We start from the raw sequence: 19,004 nt of genomic DNA on the forward strand, positions 1-19,004 counted from the left end.
TGGTAACTGATTTATTTAGGGACCATTTAGCAAATATATAAACTTTTGTTTTCTAAAACAATATTATTCAAAACTCATTTCAGGATAAATGGAAAAGACACCTCATTTAATACATGTTTTGTTGCTACTGGTCCAACTAGGCAGAGGCACCATACCTGCATCTGGGAGGAGGCACCACAGCAGGCACCATGAGGTAATTGTGTATGAACACTCATTGTCTCATTCTATTCCAGCTCACTAAGGTGTGTAGGGCAGGGCCTGAAGCTGAACATATGTCGAGCTTTTTCAGTCCATGTTTTTTTGTCAAAAGAGTCCATGCTTATGTTTTGCATTGTCTAAGATTGGGCTAAGCCCATCGAAAGGTTAGAAAGATGGTCCAGAATGTGTGAAAAACGCTCTGCTAGGGTTTCTTTGGATTTGAGTCGCCACCCCCTGGGGGCTTCTCCCCTTGGGGGTTCCCCTTTTTCCTCCACTAAGGAGGCCCTTTTTCCCCACATTAGGTGGGTTTCTCCCACATCAGGTGGGTTATCTTCCACTCTAGGTGGATATGTTACCCAATAAGTGGGTTCTTGTTTGTTTTTCTCTCTTGTGTTTGGTCTCTCCCCCTACTGTGGTTACACAGATCTGCTCCACCTAGTTGGTCTCTGAACTTCCTAGCCGTGCAGCCACCGCCGCGTTGCTGTGTCGCCGCCGCGCTCGCGTCATAACCACCACCACCTGCGACTTCTCCTGCTCCTGCGGCCTCTTCTGGTCTTCGTTACCGCCTCCACCAGCGTCACTTCTGCGGCCTCCGCGGTGTCCGCCAACCACCAACCGCTGCCTCCTTCATCTACATCGGTGCCCCATGGTCCTTTCATCCAGATCTAGTTTTTGCTTGCTTATTCCCCTGTTTTAGAGGTGTTTTGCACCTGGCCTTGTAGCAAAAAAGTGCAGACGGCAGAGCCGACAAGGTTAAGAGAAGCAGGTTCATTTTCACTTTGTTGAAGCAAATCAGGTTTGGATTGTGCTTTGGAGCACTGTTGTTTCCATCGCCGCCACCGAACCACCGTCTCACCTTCTCTCTTCTGTTGGGCTAAGGTTTGGAGACTGACTAGGGTGTTGTCATGGGCTCAGTGTTATGGGCTTGGTTTGCTTGGTTGTTCTTGCAAGTAGTTTTTTAATCTCCTTTAGTTCTAACTTAAGGAGTCATGGGCTCAAGTGTAAGAAATTGACTTGTTAGGCTATGTGCTTTGGCACATGTTTATCTGTATTATGCGGGCTTTACCCGATCAGTTGTACCACCCTCTTGGGTTATGGGTCTGGCCCATGTTATCAATGAATTGCTCACCTTTGACCAAAAAAAAAGAATGTGTGAACTTCAAAACCTAATGTTATCAAGGTATAATGTGGTTTTGGGAGGAAAACAATTTGACTCTAGGGCTATGAGAGAATTGGGATATGCACCTTTTCAAGGTATAATGTGGACCTTGTAATGACATTCCTCCTCCTCAAAAACCAAACACTACCTCTAGGCTCTAGCAATACATCATATTATTGTTATTGAGTTTGTCAGCAAGTGTCACTTTATATCTCATTTCAATTGTTCATAATTATTAAGATATTTAGTATAATTGGGACAGATAAATTAAACTATATAAAATTATTGCTGTTCCTAAAAGAAAGTTCTCCAATCTTCCTATTACCTTGCAATGATGCATGTTCAACTGTGCTATTACTCATTTTCAAATTTACCATGCATCAAAAAAGTACATACATCAATAAATACTACAGCTTACTAGTAACAATTTTACACAGAAAAGGCACTGTGTGTTTAGACCCCAAGTCTTCAAACCAATAAGTATCTATGTTACAAATGGTAATGGGTTTCTTCTGTTTGTGGAAAGGTGTTTTGTTTTTTTCAAAGATGTGTTTCCTCCTTTTTCTTTGTAGAGATACACAGGTCATAAGAGCCCCAGAGCTAAGCTGCAGCTCCCAGCCACTGAATCAGTCCCTTTCCTTCTCAATCTTGTGCTCTTCTACAGTTTAATTTTGGTCCCTCTTTTTATGTGTGACCTATTTGGTGCAATCTTTGGCTTTTAGTGCAGCCATGCTCCAAAACACAGGACTAGAGAAGAAATGAGAAGGCGTCTATTTATTGCGTATTTTTTTATTGCTCCATCCATTCCTTAACATTATTTCTTTATTTTGAACATTTTATTTTCCATTCACCTTTGAGTATTAATGGAAAATTGCATTCATATTATTGCACCGACCTACCTTCTATTTTGTAAAATGTACTAATCTATCCTCCTTCGTGAATCATCGATAATAGACGGGTGTTGGGTGCTATAATGATAAATCATATTGAAAGTTGATGCAATAATGTTAAACCTCAACGGAGATAAATGTAAAGTTCACAATAAAAAAGAGTGATTTGTGTGTTGTTAAATAATATAACAGATGTCAGCGCAGCAATGATAAACTTCACTGGAGGTGAATGTAATTTGTCCGAGTATTAATGATGTTTTACCAAATGTAGCATGATCTTAATAAAATCTCAATGGTGAAAGAAAAATTGAAGAGTTTCAAAATTAATAAGAGAGGAAAATCATATACAACACCGTGAAATATATATACATACGAGTCTCAAAATGAAGAGTTATCAAAGGCAAAGGCAAGGTGATTAAGCTTTTATTTAAGACTCACTTAGATGGTTGTTCTCAAAATTTTACCATCTAATTAAATGAATTTTGTTGTTAAAAAATAATAAACTCCTATACTTTCTAAAAATAAATAAACGACTGAAAAAAAAATAAATTCAGTGTACTCTAAAACAGAGCATAAAAAAATAAGAATGCTCAAAAAAGTTCACTCGTTTTGTCTTTTCTGACTGACATGACCTTACTAGTAATAATATTTTGGTGGCTTCTATGATACACCACATCTTCATGGCCATTAGATATATTCTTATTTTAATCAACGGTGGTGATTCGTTGATGGCAACAGTGTTAAGCATGTTTTATGAAATTCGTTTTTGGCCCTAAAATATATGAAATTCGTTTGCCCCCCTCCATAACAAACCCCAACATCTATGGCACCGTCCACCTACCCCCACCGTCATCGACGCCCGCAGCCGCCGCAAGCAGAACCTTCTGCTCCGGCGAACCCCCTCTGTTACATCCTTGCCGCCGCATCTGCTACTACTTCGCATGGCGCTGCTTCTCCTCCACCTCTCAAACAACCCACCCGTTCTCAAGATCTGCCACACCCACAACGACCCCTCCATCATCAACAGCAATGTTATGAGTGACAGAGGAAGGAGAATCTCGTATCAGTCGTATGTATGGAAGAGAAAATGGATTTAGCTGAGGAACGGATAATGCGACGGCGCCGGCGGCTCTGCAAATGTAGGGTGGATGAAGGTTGAAGAAAGGGTGGTCCTGGTAATTTCAAATGACTGTAAGTCCTTTTTGAATAAGTTTCTAAACTTAAGGGCCAAATTCATAAATTAAATTTTTATATTTACCGGTTTCTATACCTGCTACAGCAGGTAATTTAAAAAAAAAAAACAAAAAAATCTTAAAATCAGCAAGAAGCTGAAGCACAGTGAAAATAGAAAAGGGAGTGTGCTTAGACACCAAGTCTTCACAAGTCTGAAATTTCATGCACACACAACGTTGAAGCTTTTTGCAAATCCATTTTCTTCTTCACTCTCTTTACAAAGGGTCTTTCTCAAAATGGGGTTTTGATCATCACTATTGAAAGCATTTTGGTTAGCACAAGGAAGGAAACATGAGTCTTGTTGCATCTTCAAGCACAACAAATGCTGATCCAAACTTCACAGATATCTTACTTTCTTGGTCACTTGAGGACATTTGCAATGTAGATTTGTACAAAGATCAGGTTTGAAGCTTACTATACAGTGTTTTGCTTGTTAAAGGTGAAACCTTTCCACAATCATGTAGTGTTTGCTTTACTATTGTCACCTGCAACAGTAGCGTGTGTTTGGTTCATTGGAAAGGGAAAAGTTATGATTTTTTATGGTGTTTTTACTGATACAACATGCTAATAGTTTTGCTTCACCTTCATTTTAAAGTAGTGTTTGTAAACTTGCATTTGGTTAAGTGGGTAGGGAAAAAGTTTGCAACTTTTTATGGTGTTTCTACTAATACCAACATGGCATCAGTTTTGCTTCACCTTCATTTTAAAATAGCTTTTGTAAAATAGTGTTTGGTTCTGTGGGAAGCTGAAAGTTACAAACTTTGTATATTGTGTGGTTTGTAGAATTGCATTTGGTTCTGTGGGAAGGGAAAAGTTACAAACTTTGTATGATGTTTCTACTGATATCAACAGGCCATTAGTTTGATTCACCTCCATTTTAAGATACTGTGAAGTTACAAACTTTTGTATTGTCTGGTTTGGTGTGAAGGGAGAAGTTGCAGACTATGGATTGTGTGACTCTACTAAACGAAGAAGCTATGAGTTTGAACATGCTATTAGTTTGATTCACCTCCATTTTAAGATACTGTTTGTGTTTTGCAGGTGAAATGTATTGATCTAAGCTTCAAGTCTGTTGGTCATTATTTTGGGTCCTATGTGTATCCATTACTGGAAGAAACTCGAACACAACTGTGCTCGAGTATGGAAGTGTTACAAAGTTTGCCTTTTGCCCAAGTAATTTCTCTTCAAGAGGCACCTGATAAGAGGAATGGCGTGCTCTACAATGTTAGAGCTAGCAGATGGAGAAATAGGTCCACTGGTCATGGTGAAATGTACAAAACATTAACTGGGGATGTTTTCATTTTGGCTGATTTTAAGCCTGAAATTGTCAACGATTTACAAAGGGCGGGAAAAACGTGGACTTTAGTAGTGTCAGCTGGGGTTGTAGAGGAGGAGACCAAGGATGATAATGTGGAACTTATGACTTCTTTCAAAATTCTTTCATCTAAAAATATTGACCTCGATGAAGTAGGGCAGAAGTCCATGTTTATGATCTTTTTGTCAAACATAACCCCCAATAGAAGAATATGGGAAGCCTTGCATATGTCGCGAAATTCAAAGCTAATCCAGAAAATTTTACGTGCTCGTGATGGGGTAAGAGTTAATTTTGTGTTATGCCTTTATATCAAGTGTTTCAGGTTTAATATCCTGTGAGAGCATTATATATTATTTAAGATCAAACATTGATAGTGTTAAACTATATCAAAGCATAACAATGTAATAATGTCAGGTTTTTAATTGGTATTGTTTTGATATTCAGTGCTGATTGTGTTATGTTGTATCACTGTTTTTATGACTGATGGATATATTCTGGGCACAGGTTGAGGAAAATTGTGATTACTGCCATCTGCAGACTGATGTTCTAAGCGATGACGCAACATATCAAAGGTTATCTTCTGATTTGAATGGCTCCCAGAAACATGCAATTTCTGCTTGCCTTTCTTCCTCTCAATGCAATCATCATTCCACTGTAGATCTTATATGGGGTCCCCCGGGAACTGGAAAAACCAAAACTTTGGGCACTCTGCTTTTTGCCCTGCTGAAGATGAACTGTAGGACTCTTGTTTGCACCCCCACTAATGTTGCCATTAAAGAAGTTGCATCTCGTGTCTTAAGCTTTGTGAGATCATCCTTTGATAGAAATTCTGATGATTTGTTCTGTCCATTAGGAGACATACTGTTATTTGGGAATCATGAGCAACTTAAAGTTGGGGAGGAAATCAAAGATATTTATTTGGACTATCGCGTCGAACAGCTTTCGATGTGCTTTAGACCTCCTACTGGTTGGAGCTATTGTTTTGGTTCAATGATTGATCTTCTTGAAAATTGTGTTTCACACTATCATAAATTCATTGAAAAGGAGTTGAGAAAGAAACAAGAGCGAATTGATGATAATAAGACAAATCGGACAAAAGATGATAGCGCTTCTGATTGTAGTGAGAGCATGTGCACATCTTTTATTGAGTTTGTGAGGGAAAGGTTTCTTGAAATAGCATCACCACTCAGAAAATGTATTTCTGTCCTATGTAACCATGTATCCAGAAGTTATATGGGGGAAGATAACATTGAAGGTTTGGTCTGCCTTATTCACTCCATTGATTCCTTTCAATCTTTGTTGCTCCAAACTAATATTGTTTTTGAAGTATTGGATCAACTATTTTGCCCTCCTGAAAGGCAACCTACTTCTTTTGAGTCTTCTGAGGGTGCTGAATACTTATTGAACAAGAGAAGAACTGAATGCCTGTATTCTTTAAAAGCCCTGAAAGATTCAATTAGTAAACTCGACTGGCCGGATGTTACACACGAAGAAACAATCAGAGTATTCTGTTTACAAACATCCTCATTAATATTTTCCACTGCTTCTAGTTCCTTCAAGTTGCACTCTGTTGCCATGAAACCACTGAACGTTTTAGTGGTTGATGAAGCTGCACAATTGAAGGAATGCGAATCAATCATTCCTCTACTACTAAAAGACATAAACCATGGAATTCTTGTTGGAGATGAAAGACAGCTACCAGCTATGGTGGAAAGTAATGTATGTATTCTGAAGTTATTTCATTTTACTAAATCTAATATCCATGGTCTCTACTTTTCCATTTATTCAAATATAGATAAGTCATCAGTTTCCAGTTAACACTAATGCTTGCTTATCCTTTATTTGTTTTAGGTTTCTTTTGGAGTTGGTTTTGGAAGAAGCCTATTTGAAAGGTTGGACTCATTGGATTATCCAAACCACTTTCTCAATATGCAATACCGAATGCATCCGGCAATAAGTTCCTTTCCAAATTCACAGTTCTATTTAGACCAAATTCTTGATGCTCCAAATGTTATGAGTAAGGACTATAGAAAGAAATATCTCCCAGCACCAATGTTTGGTCCATATGCCTTTATTAATATAGTTGGTGGCAGAGAAGGATTTGATGATGCTGGACGAAGCCGGAAAAATATGGTTGAAGTTGCAGTTGCTATAAAAATAATTCGGAAGTGTTTCAAAGGTTTGTGTTTGTTTATATGTAAATGATTTCTCTGTAGTTCTCTATTATGTTTTTGGATTTTCTTTTTCCTTGCAAAGGAATATAGAGAATAATTGATTGTGAAACTACATGACTGTGATTGGCTTAATTTTCCACCAGATAACATTTCAAGTATTGGTGTTTAGTAGTTTTAAAAATCATGTGTCATTTATTGCTAGTTACAAGTTCTTTTTCCTTGAAGAGTATACTAATCATCAGTGAAAATATTGTCATTGTAAAGCTACATGGTGGTCAGTGGCATAATGTTTGTGATAGGGAGAGACCCATCAGATTCTGGAACAGGGGCAGTTATGGCAGTTATTCAGTAATTTTATTAGTTATTGAGTCAGTTTATTATTGTTAGCAGTAGTTTATTGTTGTTAGGATGTTAAAAATAGGGAGTTTGAACCACATGAGGGATCATTCAAAAATTCTGTAGTTGTGGCTTTGGGTTTAGGGTGATTACTATAAATGCTTTTGTATAATTCTTTGTTTATATTTTCTAGTAGTGATATTCTTCCTTCTTTTGCCTGGTCTGTAGTGTGGCTTGCCTCAAAAGAGAAGCTCAGTATAGGTGTAGTTTCTCCGTATGCCGCCCAAGTTGTTGCTATTCAGGATGTACTCAGACAAAAGTATGATAGGTATGAGGGATTTGATGTAAAGGTGAAAACAATTGATGGCTTCCAGGGTGGAGAACAGGACATTATTATTTTATCAACTGTGAGAACTAATGCCAGTGCGTCACTTAAGTTCATCTCCAATGAACAGAGGACTAATGTTTCTCTTACAAGGGCAAGGTAGAACTTAAGTTTGTATTTGTTTTTGTTCATCCCCAGTCACCTGAAGACTAATATTTCTCTTACAAAGGCAAAAGACCTATACATTAATGCTGGTGTTTTGATATTCAACAGGCACAACTTGTGGATTTTGGGAAATGAAAGGACCCTAGTAAGTCTGGAAAATGTTTGGAAAAATTTGGTCCTTGATGCAAAAAAGCGTCAATGTTTCTTTAATGCTGATGAAGACAAAGATTTGGCAAAAAGCATTTTGGATGCCAAGAAAGAGCTAAAACAACTTGATGACTTGCTTAATGCAGATAGTGTAATTTTCAGAAATTCCATGTGGAAGGTACTTGGATTATAAATCTTGTAAAGTTACATATTTATCATGTTCTTGATATCCTAATCATCTACTTGGCCTTGAGTTTTCATTCTCACTTTCCACAATTTTTTAGATTCTTTTCAGTGACAACTTCCTTAAATCATTTAAAAGACTGCGATCCGAGCAGAAAAAGAGGTCTATCATTGGACTCTTATATAAACTTTCTAGTGGATGGAGACCAAAAAGGATTGAAGTGGACTTACTTTGTGGAAGTTCATCACAGATGTTAAAACAATTCAAAGTTGAAGGTCTCTTTATTGTTTGTTCGAAGGATATCGTAAAAGAATCAAGGTACACTCAAGTTTTGAAGATATGGGACATCTTGCCTCTAGAGGATATCCCAAAAATAGTGAAGAGTCTTGATAATATATTTGCAAGCTACACTGATGATTTTATTAAACGCTGCAGTGAGCAATGTTTAGAGGGGTAAGTTCTCTGAGTTGTATTCTATACCACCAGAGCTTTTTAGCTAACTCATAATGTGTTTTGCTTCTTTTCTAGGAAAATTGAGGCCCCCATGACCTGGGAAAGAACAACAGATATCATCAAGTTTAAGAATATTGATAATCTTGGAAATGAAGCTGAAATGAGTAACTGTGATGAAAGAATTTATATTGAGAATTCAAACGTTGAGGAGAGCTTGTTATTGATGAAATTCTACTCATTATCACCAGCTGTGGTTAGCCACTTGCTTTCTGATCATAACATTGATGAATTAGATCTTCCATTTGAAGTGTCAGATGAAGAGCGTGAGATAATTCACTTTTCTAGAAGTACATTTATCTTGGGGCGCTCTGGTACCGGCAAAACCACTATTTTGACCATGAAGTTATTTCAAAAAGAGAATTTGCACCATATGGCTCTTGAAGCAACATATGGAATTAAGAGTGGTGCATTTCCTTGTTTGAATCATGATAAAGAGCATGAAGAAAGCACTAATGGGAATGATAGACCTATATTACGCCAATTATTTGTGACAGTCAGTCCTAAACTATGTCAGGCAGTAAAACATCATGTTGTTCGATTGAAAAGGTGTGCAGCCTCTACTTCAAACTATCTTTTTTTCTTTGTTTCTTTATTTCTTTTTCAATATAAATAACATGAAAAATATTGTTTGAATTAGGCACGAGCTGGCTAAGTTTGGAATAATCTCCTTTATAGTCTATCTTACCATTATTTGTCTGTGTCAATATATTTGACTTTTGATGTGGTTCGGATTTATTAAAACTGAATAATTTAATTATCATTGTATTTTATACATATCTTCAAAGTAGAAAGAACTTGTTGAAAGATTTTTGTTATATTTCTATGTCCTTTTTTTACGTGTTGATTGTGGAATTTGGTTTCAACAGGATAGAGAACTATTGTGAAACTTGGAGTTCTGTAAATTTTAAGCGTATGACTATATTGATGTGATGTTTAGCGAAAGACTATTCCAAGAAATGTTATAGTTCTGTAAAAATAATATTTTCTATTTTTTTTATTATTTTTATAAAAATTTAGTAGGCATCAATAAGCTTTTGTTTGTATGAATAGCTTTACAGATTGTTTTGTTTTCCCTCTGGACAGAAGGTGGAATCAATAAACATTGGGAGTGCAGGTGCTCATTTTTTCGTGTATGCTTTAATAGGGATTTGGGATGGCAAGGGTTGTGTTGTTAAACTTTGATTTAATATTCTTTCGTGTACTAATATTTTTTTCTGTGAACACTTGATCAAAAGACTTTGATTTAATGAGATATTATACTAAGCACAGACTTGTAAAGTTATTTGGTTGTTAGATGCTATCTTTACTTCCTAATTTCTTTAACAAAGGCTAAAAATGTAATCTGGACAAAGAATTCTATTATGTAACAGTTACTTATCTTTTTATTTTATTTGTGTTCTTTCATTTCATTCGCCATTATTTTCATTACCTTAAGCAATATATGTTGAATAATTTCTGTATAACTCTTTTGATCACTATATATTTATTCTTAAATTTATGTTTAATTTCTTCTTATCACTGTTTTGGATAGGGTACTTTCATGGTATAGTGTTTTTTTTTTACATCTAGTTTGTTGATCAATATTTAGACTCTGCTTGATGTTTAATTGATGAAATTGTCTAATATTTATTGATCTTCACCCCTGATAAGATAATATTAATGACTGCTTAATTTTTTACACATAAATTGGTGTATCCAAAGTGAACTGCATGGTAATTCTTCAATGAGATAATAATTTTCATGTTTCAGTTTTAGACATTATGCAATGGTGTTGAAGTTACAGTACTTTGAGTATAGTATAATGTGTGCAAGTCTGTTGAATACTTGAAATGATTTGATTCTCATGTACTTTCACTAATTGGATTGATATCTGGCATTAATAGATCACGTTTTGCATGCAGATCCATATGTGGTAGCAATGTCTCTGCTGAAAGTAGTCCTGTTGAGGAAGATGTTGTTGATGCTGATACATCAATTCAGTTTAAGAATATACCAGATTCTCTTATTAATCTTCCAGCCAACTCATACCCACTTGTGATAACATTTCAGAAGTTTCTAATGATGTTTGATGGGACTTTGGGGAATTCATATTTTGAAAGATTTAGTGACATATGTTCTCATTCCCCAAACATTGGTGTAAAATCTGTTGCTTTAGAGACCTTCATAAGGAAGAAGGAGGTGACTTATGACAGGTTTGATTCATTGTATTGGCCACATTTCAATTCCCAGTATACTAAGACACTAGATCCATCTAGAGTGTTCTCTGAAATCATGTCTCATATAAAAGGGGGTATGCAAGCACTGGAGCATGGTGACGGTAAGCTAAGTCGTGAAAGTTATGTTTCCTTATCTGAAAACCGAGCATCAAGTTTGAGCAAACAGAAAAGAGAGATGATATATAATATTTATCAAAGTTATGAAAAAATGAAGATGGTCAGAGGGGATTTTGATTTGGCTGATATTGTAGCTGATCTTCATCTTAGACTCAGAACTAAAAGATATGAGGGTGATGAGCTTCATTTTGTATATATTGATGAGGTGCAGGATCTGACCATGAGCCAAATTGCTTTGTTTAAGTATGTATGCCCAAATGTAGAAGAGGGTTTTGTTTTCTGCGGGGATACTGCACAAACAATAGCAAGGGGAATTGATTTTAGGTTCCAGGATATAAAATCTCTCTTTTACAACAAGTTTGTTCTGGAATCCAGGAAAAGTTCATATAATCAGGGAAATGAAAAAGGACTAGTTTCAGATACTTTTTTATTGAATCAAAACTTTCGGACTCATGCTGGAGTGCTGAAATTATCCCAGAGCATCATTGAGCTTCTTTCTCGATTTTTTCCTCATTCTATTGATGCTCTGAAGCCCGAGACCAGCTTCATTTATGGGGAAGCTCCAGTTGTTCTTGAATGTGGAAATAGGGAAAATGCAATTGTAACTATTTTTGGCAATAGTGGACATTTGGATGGGAAAGTTGTTGGCTTTGGAGCAGAGCAAGTAATTTTGGTACGTGATGATTCGGCGCGGAAGGAAATTTTGAAGTATGTAGGGAAACAAGCTCTTGTTCTAACCATTTTAGAGTGCAAAGGCCTCGAGTTTCAGGTTGTTAAAAGATCATGATATCTAATTTAAATTCTGTTATTCTTTATATGTCTTTTTTGTGATGGTATTCTTTATTCTTTCCCAGGATGTGTTGCTATACAACTTTTTTGGCGCTTCACCTTTGAAAAATCGCTGGAGGGTGATTTATGAGTACATGAATGAACAAGATATGCTGGAACCTGCAGAATCAAAGTCTTATCCACGTTTCAGTGATTCCAAACACAATATTTTGTGCTCTGAACTCAAGCAGCTTTATGTTTCAATAACTCGTACAAGACAGAGATTGTGGATATGTGAGAATACAGAGGAGTTCTCAATACCTATGTTTGACTATTGGAAAAAGAAGGGTCTTGTACAATTCAAAGAACTGGATGATTCTCTTGCCCAGGCAATGAAAGTTGCAAGTAGTCCAGAAGAATGGAAGTCACGTGGCAAAAAGGTTGCTTTGCTTCCATAATCAACTATTATTTTCGTTATGATTTCATAGTACTGAATTTAATTAGTTTATCCTGCACTTTTTACTTTAGCTCGAACTCTAGTTCAAGATGATTTATCGGGTTCTTATTATAGTTTGATTTGCAAACTTAAAATATATGTGTCCCTCAGATTACATGATGCTATATTATCTATGTATCCCTTCTATCTATCTACTTTTTCCCTCTAAATGACACGTTATCATTTTGACCGCTTCTTTGCAGCTATATTATCAAAATAACTTTGAAATGGCGACAATGTGTTTTGAAAGAGCAGGAGACTCTTATTGGGAGAAAAAGTCTAAAGCTGCTGGTCTTAGGACAACTGCAAACCGTTTGCATGATTTTAATCCTGAGGGTGCAAATGCAATCCTTAGAGAAGCTGCTGAAATTTTTGAAGACATAGGAATGGCGAATTCTGCTGCCCAATGTTTTTCTGATTTAGGAGACTTTGAAAGAGCTGGTATGAACTCGAGCTTTGGTACCTAAGTGTTAATTTTGTGTTGCTTGATAATAAATATTTAGTAGCATTAGAGTTTTATATATATGTCTATTAGGTATTAAGAAATCATTTTACAACACAAAAAACAAGTTTATCTCGAATAGTAATATCCTGTGGTCATTGGCTGAGATTACCCAGGCTGTAGATTGGAACTTGCTCAACCACAGTGAATACGGAAGAATGTTTTTGTTTTTGTTCTTTTGCTAATGAGTATTTCTTATCCTCTTTTTTATTCGTCTTCATAAATTTAACTGTTTAAGGATAATAGGATCTCATCATGTTCCTTTTAAGAAAATATAAATAGAACTGGCACCTGGTAAGACTTTGGATGAAGTAGTTAGAAAGTAGTTTTAAAATCAGTTAGGTTGGTAAAGTTGTAACTGCAGGACTTTAGTTGAATTAGTTAGAGAGGGGTAGAAGAAAGGGAAATTCTGAATTTTTAGCATATAAGATTGTAGAGAGGGGAAGCTCCTGAAATAAAATCTCTCTTCTTTTCTGTTAGTGTTTTAGCCATCAATAACAGATTTCTGCTCATTCTTTCTCTCTTAACAAATTTCCTCTTTCTTTTGTTTATGCACTCTTATATTAAGGCTAAATGTTGATGTTGTGAACTTCTACTGTGTAAGATCACTCTTGTTTCTGCTTTCAGGGAAGCTTTATTTGCAAACATGTGAAGAGCCTGATTTGAAAAGAGCAGGGGATTGCTTTGATATGGCTGGATGTTATGAAATCGCAGCTCAAGTTTATGCTAGAGGCAGCTTCTTCTCTGATTGTTTGACGGTTTGTGCAAAAGGAAGATTGTTTGACATTGGCTTCTCTTACATTCAACATTGGAAACAAAATGAAAATGCTGACCATGGTATGGTTAAAAGTCTTGATCTCAACACAATAGAACAAAAATTCCTGGAAAGTTGTGCTCATAATTATCTTGATCATAAAGATGTCAGTTCTGTGATGGAATTTGTTAAAACTTTTCACACAATGGATTCGAAGCGTGTCTTCTTACGATCATTGAATTTACTGGACGAGCTTCTTGTGCTAGAAGAGGAATCAGGGAACTTTCTGGAGGCAGTAAACATTGCTATGATGTTGGGTGATATTCACCGTGAGGCCGATCTTCTTGGAAAAGCTGGTAGATTCAAGGAAGCTTTTGAACTTCTGCTTTTCTATATACTTGCAAATTCTCTTTGGTCTTCAGGAAGCAAAGGGTGGCCCGTAAAGCCGTTTGCGCAGAAGGCTGAGCTTTTAGGAAGAGCATTGTCATTCGCAAAAGAAGAGTCAGACAGCTTCTATGAGCTTGCATCTATGGAAGCTGAATTATTATCAAATGATCATAAAAAGATTTCTGAAATAATGATTCATTTGAAATCTTCTCGCATGCGTGAGAGTATCAGAGGTGAAATATTATGTTTGTGGCAACTTTTGGATGCCCATTGTCATCTGAACAACTCTAAATATGTTTGGCAAGACAATGTGATTAATGATGCTGTTGAGGGAATGATTCTGGAGAATCATCTTTCTGTGGAGACATTGTTTCATTGTTGGACATGTTGGAAGGATAACATTGTTCTTATATTGGAATGTCTTCCAAGCTGTAAATCCCCAGACATTCAACAGCTTAGCAGTTATGCAAATTTTGCCTTGAATTATTTGGGTGTTCGGAAGCTAACTTGTAATCTGAATGAGATTTACTCTTTGCTCGTCCCTGATGCTAACTGGGTTATAAAATTGGGTGATAGGTTTCAAAAGAAGGATGGAAGGCTAGTTTCTGTTGATATTGATTCATTAGTTTCTTCTGCTCAGAGCTATTGGAGTTCAGAACTTCTTTCTGTTGGCATCGCTGTTTTGCGCAACCTTGAAGCACTTTACAAGTTTTCAGTTAATTCAGACCTTTCTGATTTTCATCAGTTTCAGTCTTTATTGCATATCTATGAAGTCTCGGAATTTCTTCTTGGATCCAAATGTTTTAGCCACACCCATGGTAACTTGAAGACTCTGGACAAATTTCGCAGACTTCCAATTGACCGTTCACTTCGGTACATAGTTCCCCTAGACTGGAAGAAATCTCTGACAAAAGACATGGTCTTTCTAAGGACAACTGAGGCTTGCAAGGATCTGGTGAAAGAGACTATCTACGAGAACATTAGGCTGAAAGAGAGGCTAACATATGGTCAAATTGGAAGGGTGGCAGTTATGATTATGGGTACAGCTTCTCTGCCTAATGAACTGTATGTGGAAATTATGACCAGATTTAAAGATAACACGCCCTGGAACAAATTCATTCAGCAGTGGAGTCCAGCTCAAGAAATTTCACAAAGAAATGATTCATCTGCAGAGCTGAATCGCGCGCTCAGTCTTTATGAAGCTTTGCAGTATACTTACAATGTGAATTGGATAAAGGAAACTGATTATCTATCTCCTAGTTGTTTTATGTATCTGGTTGAACGGCTTCTGCTCTTGGCATCATGCCGGAAGGGGCTCATGTTTGCTACTAAGTCATCTTTCATTGAATGGCTTAATTACCAGGATGAAAATTCACTAGCAAATTTGAGTTTAACTCCAGGTATGAATATGACAGATGTGCATAAGTTCATTGCGCGTGTCCTCCAAGAGTTGATTTATAATCAAAGTGGTACCATAAATTGGATCAGGAAGTCAAACTTAGATGTGAAGAGTTATTTACCATTGTTTGTCCTGAGATTGGTTGTCTCATTGTGTTTGCTGAACCTCAGCACAAGGAAGTATTTAGAGCCACTTTGCACTTTGTTGGGGAAGAGTCATATAACCTCTCAACTGCCATTGAAATTTTGTGATGTTCTTAAGAAAGGAAGGAAAGACCTGGATTCAAAAGTCTTTGCTGAGGCACTTAAAGTGATTGACAATCCCTTGGTTATTGTCAAGTTAGGCAATTCTCCAAAAATTGTTTGTCCAGATGCTGTGTTTGTAGATTTCATGGTCTGCCGACAAAAACAGCTCATATTGCAGATGTTGTTTCCGGATAGAGTTGACAGTGTTGGTGAGGAAAGTGCAGCAGTTATTGTTGAATCTTCTGACTCAACATCTAAGGAGTCTCTAAGCTGTGGTTCTGTTTCAACGAACATGTTTTCGAATTTTGACTTGGTATGGGATAGCTTAGGAGACTTACTTTCAACAATTGAGAATGCACATTTTAATAGGGAGTCTCCTGATTCCAATATGATGAAGGCCTTAACTATAAAGGTAAGCCAAACACTTTTTGCAGATTAAATACAAAGTTACAATAGACTTCTTCTATCAAGGCTTCTTCATTGTTGTTTATTTTATGTCCTCACTTTTTCATTTTCTTTCAGTGTTGGTTGAAGTTGAATTCATCCCATCTTCAAGATCTGTTGGATCCCTGCGTTAGATTTCTGGCTTCAGCATATAAATTTAATTTTCTTGTGCATGAATTCCCTGATGCTACCCTTGAAAAAAAAATTGAAGCGGATGAGGAGTTGGCCCTGTATGATGAAATGAAGCAACTTTTTTCAACATTGGATGCGGGAAATGTGAGGTAAATTTTATAGTCATAAATTTTCTCGTTGATAAAGTTTAATACTTAGATTAGTTTTTGCATTTCTGTTATGTAACAATTTGTAGCTAATGTTAGTTAGTTAGTTAGTTAGTTAGTTAATAACTAACTTTAGTTACTTTCTGTCCAAGCAGTAATTTTTGAATTTTGTAGTCACAGAATTGCTTTTTTGTTTGTTTGTTTGTTTCTTCTTCAGTATGTCAAAGACTAAGAGGATTGCAAACAGCATTTTAGTTGAAGGACTCGCGATGAGAATTCTTGCAAGACGACCAAAAGTTGAGCAACATTTGAAGGAGCTAATAGGAAAAACGACTGCAGCAGGGAATGATGATGAGGTGCAAAGTGTCAACTCAGATGAATCAGAAGAAGATACCATAAATGATGTTCTGGTGCAAAATGATGTTCAGGTGCAAAAAAATGTTCAGGTGCAAAATGTGGCCAAGAATTCCCATGGAAAAGGGAAGAAGAAAAGCAATAATCCCAAGAAAAACAAGGGAGGAAGAAAGAGCTGTAAGAAGATAGAATGTTCGTGCATGCGAGACCATGATGATCCAGAAGTTCAGAGGAGGATGCCGACATTTAAACGCATTCAGCCTAGGGAAAATGTTACTATGTTAATTCGTGAGTAATCATCCAGTATTCACTCATGTGAAGAAGCTTTATGTAGTAGCAGTATCAAGACTTCTTTGACATTTTCTTAAGTATTAATTATTAGTAGTGTGACATTTTCTAGTATCAAGACTTCTTTGACATTCAGCCTAAATGCAGTGGAACTTAAATATGCTTACTCTGTTCCTTATTAATATGCGTATTTCTTTATCATTTCCAATCAAATTTAACAGGTTTCTCATTTTTTTTATTAATGCATTGATTCCTCAGTTCCCTCAATTATCACATTTAGGGGTTGAAATATGTTGGGTTAGGCCAAACTTTGCCTAAATAGGCTTACTTAAAGAGATGATGGTATTGATAATGTTGGGCCAGCCCAACCTCTAACAAGAAAATCCAAAAAATAACACAAAAGGCCAAATTGGCAGAATAGTTTTATTTGAATTGTTTTGGGCTTTTAATTTTAAAATGTGGACATCATAATAGTGATTGAGTTTTGTTAAAAAAAACTCCATCTTCCTTGATAATTTTCTTTACTTTGAACCTTTTTACTCACTTGTTTAACACGCAGATAAAAAAAAAGCTCTGCTAGGGTTAGATACAAAGTGCAGCGCCGTTCTCCCCCTTGGGGGCTCCTCCCCCTTGGGGGCTCCTCCCCCTTGGGGGATCCTCCTCCGCTAGGGAGGTTCTTCTCCTGCTTATTAGGTAGGTCTTTTCTCCCACAATAGGTGGGTTTCTTCCACAGTAGGTGGATTTTCTACCCAAATAAGTGGGTTTGTCCTTGCTTTTTAGCTTTCCTGTTTTGCTGGCCACCACTCATCCGTTCATGCCTCCACCATGGCCGCCGCCATCGCTTCCACCAACCGCCGCGAGTTGTGTCGTAGTTCCAGGCTTGCCGCCGCCGTGGGTACTGCTATAACCCAGATCTGAGGCCTTCTTCATTTTCATCCATCTCTGAGTGGCCTAAGGTGATAAGGTATGGCTATGTTTTTCTCTGTTATGGAGGAACCTTTGCTACCGCCGCCGTGCCGCCACCGCCGCTGCGACCGTCTCCGCTGCCCTCCTCCCCTGTTATGCTCAGATCTACAGAACCCTCCTTTCCTGAATGTTGGTGCTGTTGACTAGGCTACCCTTAGTGCCTTGAAGTCATGTCTGGCTGCTTTGAAGAAGGCTCTTCAGAAGGCAACTCTGGCAGAGTCGTGAGTTGTACAGTTTGAGTGGTCGAGTATAAATGGTAGACACACACCACTCTAAATGTCTTTTTGACTTACTGATGTTTTCTGAGGATTGTAGAGTTTCTATAGTTCTCTTAGTTTCATTGATTATTGGTTCTAGCATGAGTGAGCCTTGGTTTAAAAAGTTTTAACTGTGTTGCTTTGTTGTATCACTCTTTGATGTTGTAAGTGAACTACTTTGAGTTCCCCCTTGTAGAGCCGTACAGGCATTAGGTTGGGCTCGTCTGAGCACCTCTTGTTTATGTTCATCTTGTAACATGTTGAGCATTCTGCTCATTATCAATGAAACTGTTCTCCTTTGACCAAAAAAAAAAAAAAAACCTTTTTACTCCTTTCACTTTTGTAATTTCAAGAGAGTATTAATGGAAAATTGGATTAGTGTCCTAACAAATTATTTTTCGAAAGCATAAATTGTATTGATATCAACTTGAGGAGATAAATATGATATACACCCTCCTCAAAGGGGATCAAAAAACATGATGAGTCATCAAAGGAAGCCTAAAACAGCCCACACCCGAAAAAAGAAGCTCCAAGGAATAATAGCCCCCAAAACCACTAAAATATCGTCCACTAAAAACCGCCAGTCGATCAACTAGGCCTAAAAAAACCCGAGAAAGCCCACAAAACCCACCCAACAACAGCAAAGCAAGCAGAAAAGGACCATCCAAAACAACCTCGACCCTCACGCTACAAGAGCTACAACAGCCTTCTCGCCAAGATTTGAGCCGCGATCTCACCTTGGGCAATGTCGTCTGCGCAATTGTACGTCAAGCCAAGGCGCTTCCCCAACAGAATGACACTTCACGCACGAGTCATAACGTCGTATGGATTTTGACAACTCCTCCGACAGGACCATCAACTCCTTGCATGTTGCACCACGCCGCCGCTATCCGA

The 19,004-nt window shown here is 37.2% G+C and overlaps 1 protein-coding gene across 1 annotated transcript; it reads left to right on the plus strand.

Moving 5' to 3' along the window:
- The first annotated feature begins 2,896 nt into the window (after nucleotides 1-2,896).
- Nucleotides 2,897-17,047, plus strand: LOC130718774 (uncharacterized). The gene is made up of 14 exons (XM_057569400.1): nucleotides 2,897-3,882; nucleotides 4,522-5,073; nucleotides 5,300-6,514; nucleotides 6,647-6,974; nucleotides 7,534-7,789; nucleotides 7,904-8,120; nucleotides 8,227-8,579; nucleotides 8,655-9,185; nucleotides 10,541-11,741; nucleotides 11,827-12,180; nucleotides 12,440-12,677; nucleotides 13,366-15,935; nucleotides 16,046-16,248; nucleotides 16,463-17,047. The coding sequence occupies exons 1-14, from the start codon at nucleotides 3,772-3,774 to the stop codon at nucleotides 16,893-16,895; spliced, it is 8,562 nt and encodes a 2,853-aa protein (XP_057425383.1). The 5' UTR covers nucleotides 2,897-3,771; the 3' UTR covers nucleotides 16,896-17,047.
- The last annotated feature ends 1,957 nt before the right edge of the window (nucleotides 17,048-19,004 follow it).

The sequence above is a fragment of the Lotus japonicus genome, chromosome 5, assembly GCF_012489685.1.
Source record: "Lotus japonicus ecotype B-129 chromosome 5, LjGifu_v1.2".
In the NCBI taxonomy this organism is placed as follows: domain Eukaryota; kingdom Viridiplantae; phylum Streptophyta; class Magnoliopsida; order Fabales; family Fabaceae; genus Lotus; species Lotus japonicus.

Excerpts from the sequence above, each read along its gene's own strand:
- LOC130718774 (XM_057569400.1), top strand. The coding sequence starts at position 3,772 with ATGAGTCTTGTTGCATCTTCAAGCACAACAAATGCTGATCCAAACTTC. Across the intron at positions 6,975-7,533 it reads AATTCGGAAGTGTTTCAAAG|TGTGGCTTGCCTCAAAAGAG; the intron begins GTTTGTGTTTGT and ends CCTGGTCTGTAG. Across the intron at positions 12,678-13,365 it reads AGGAGACTTTGAAAGAGCTG|GGAAGCTTTATTTGCAAACA; the intron begins GTATGAACTCGA and ends TTCTGCTTTCAG.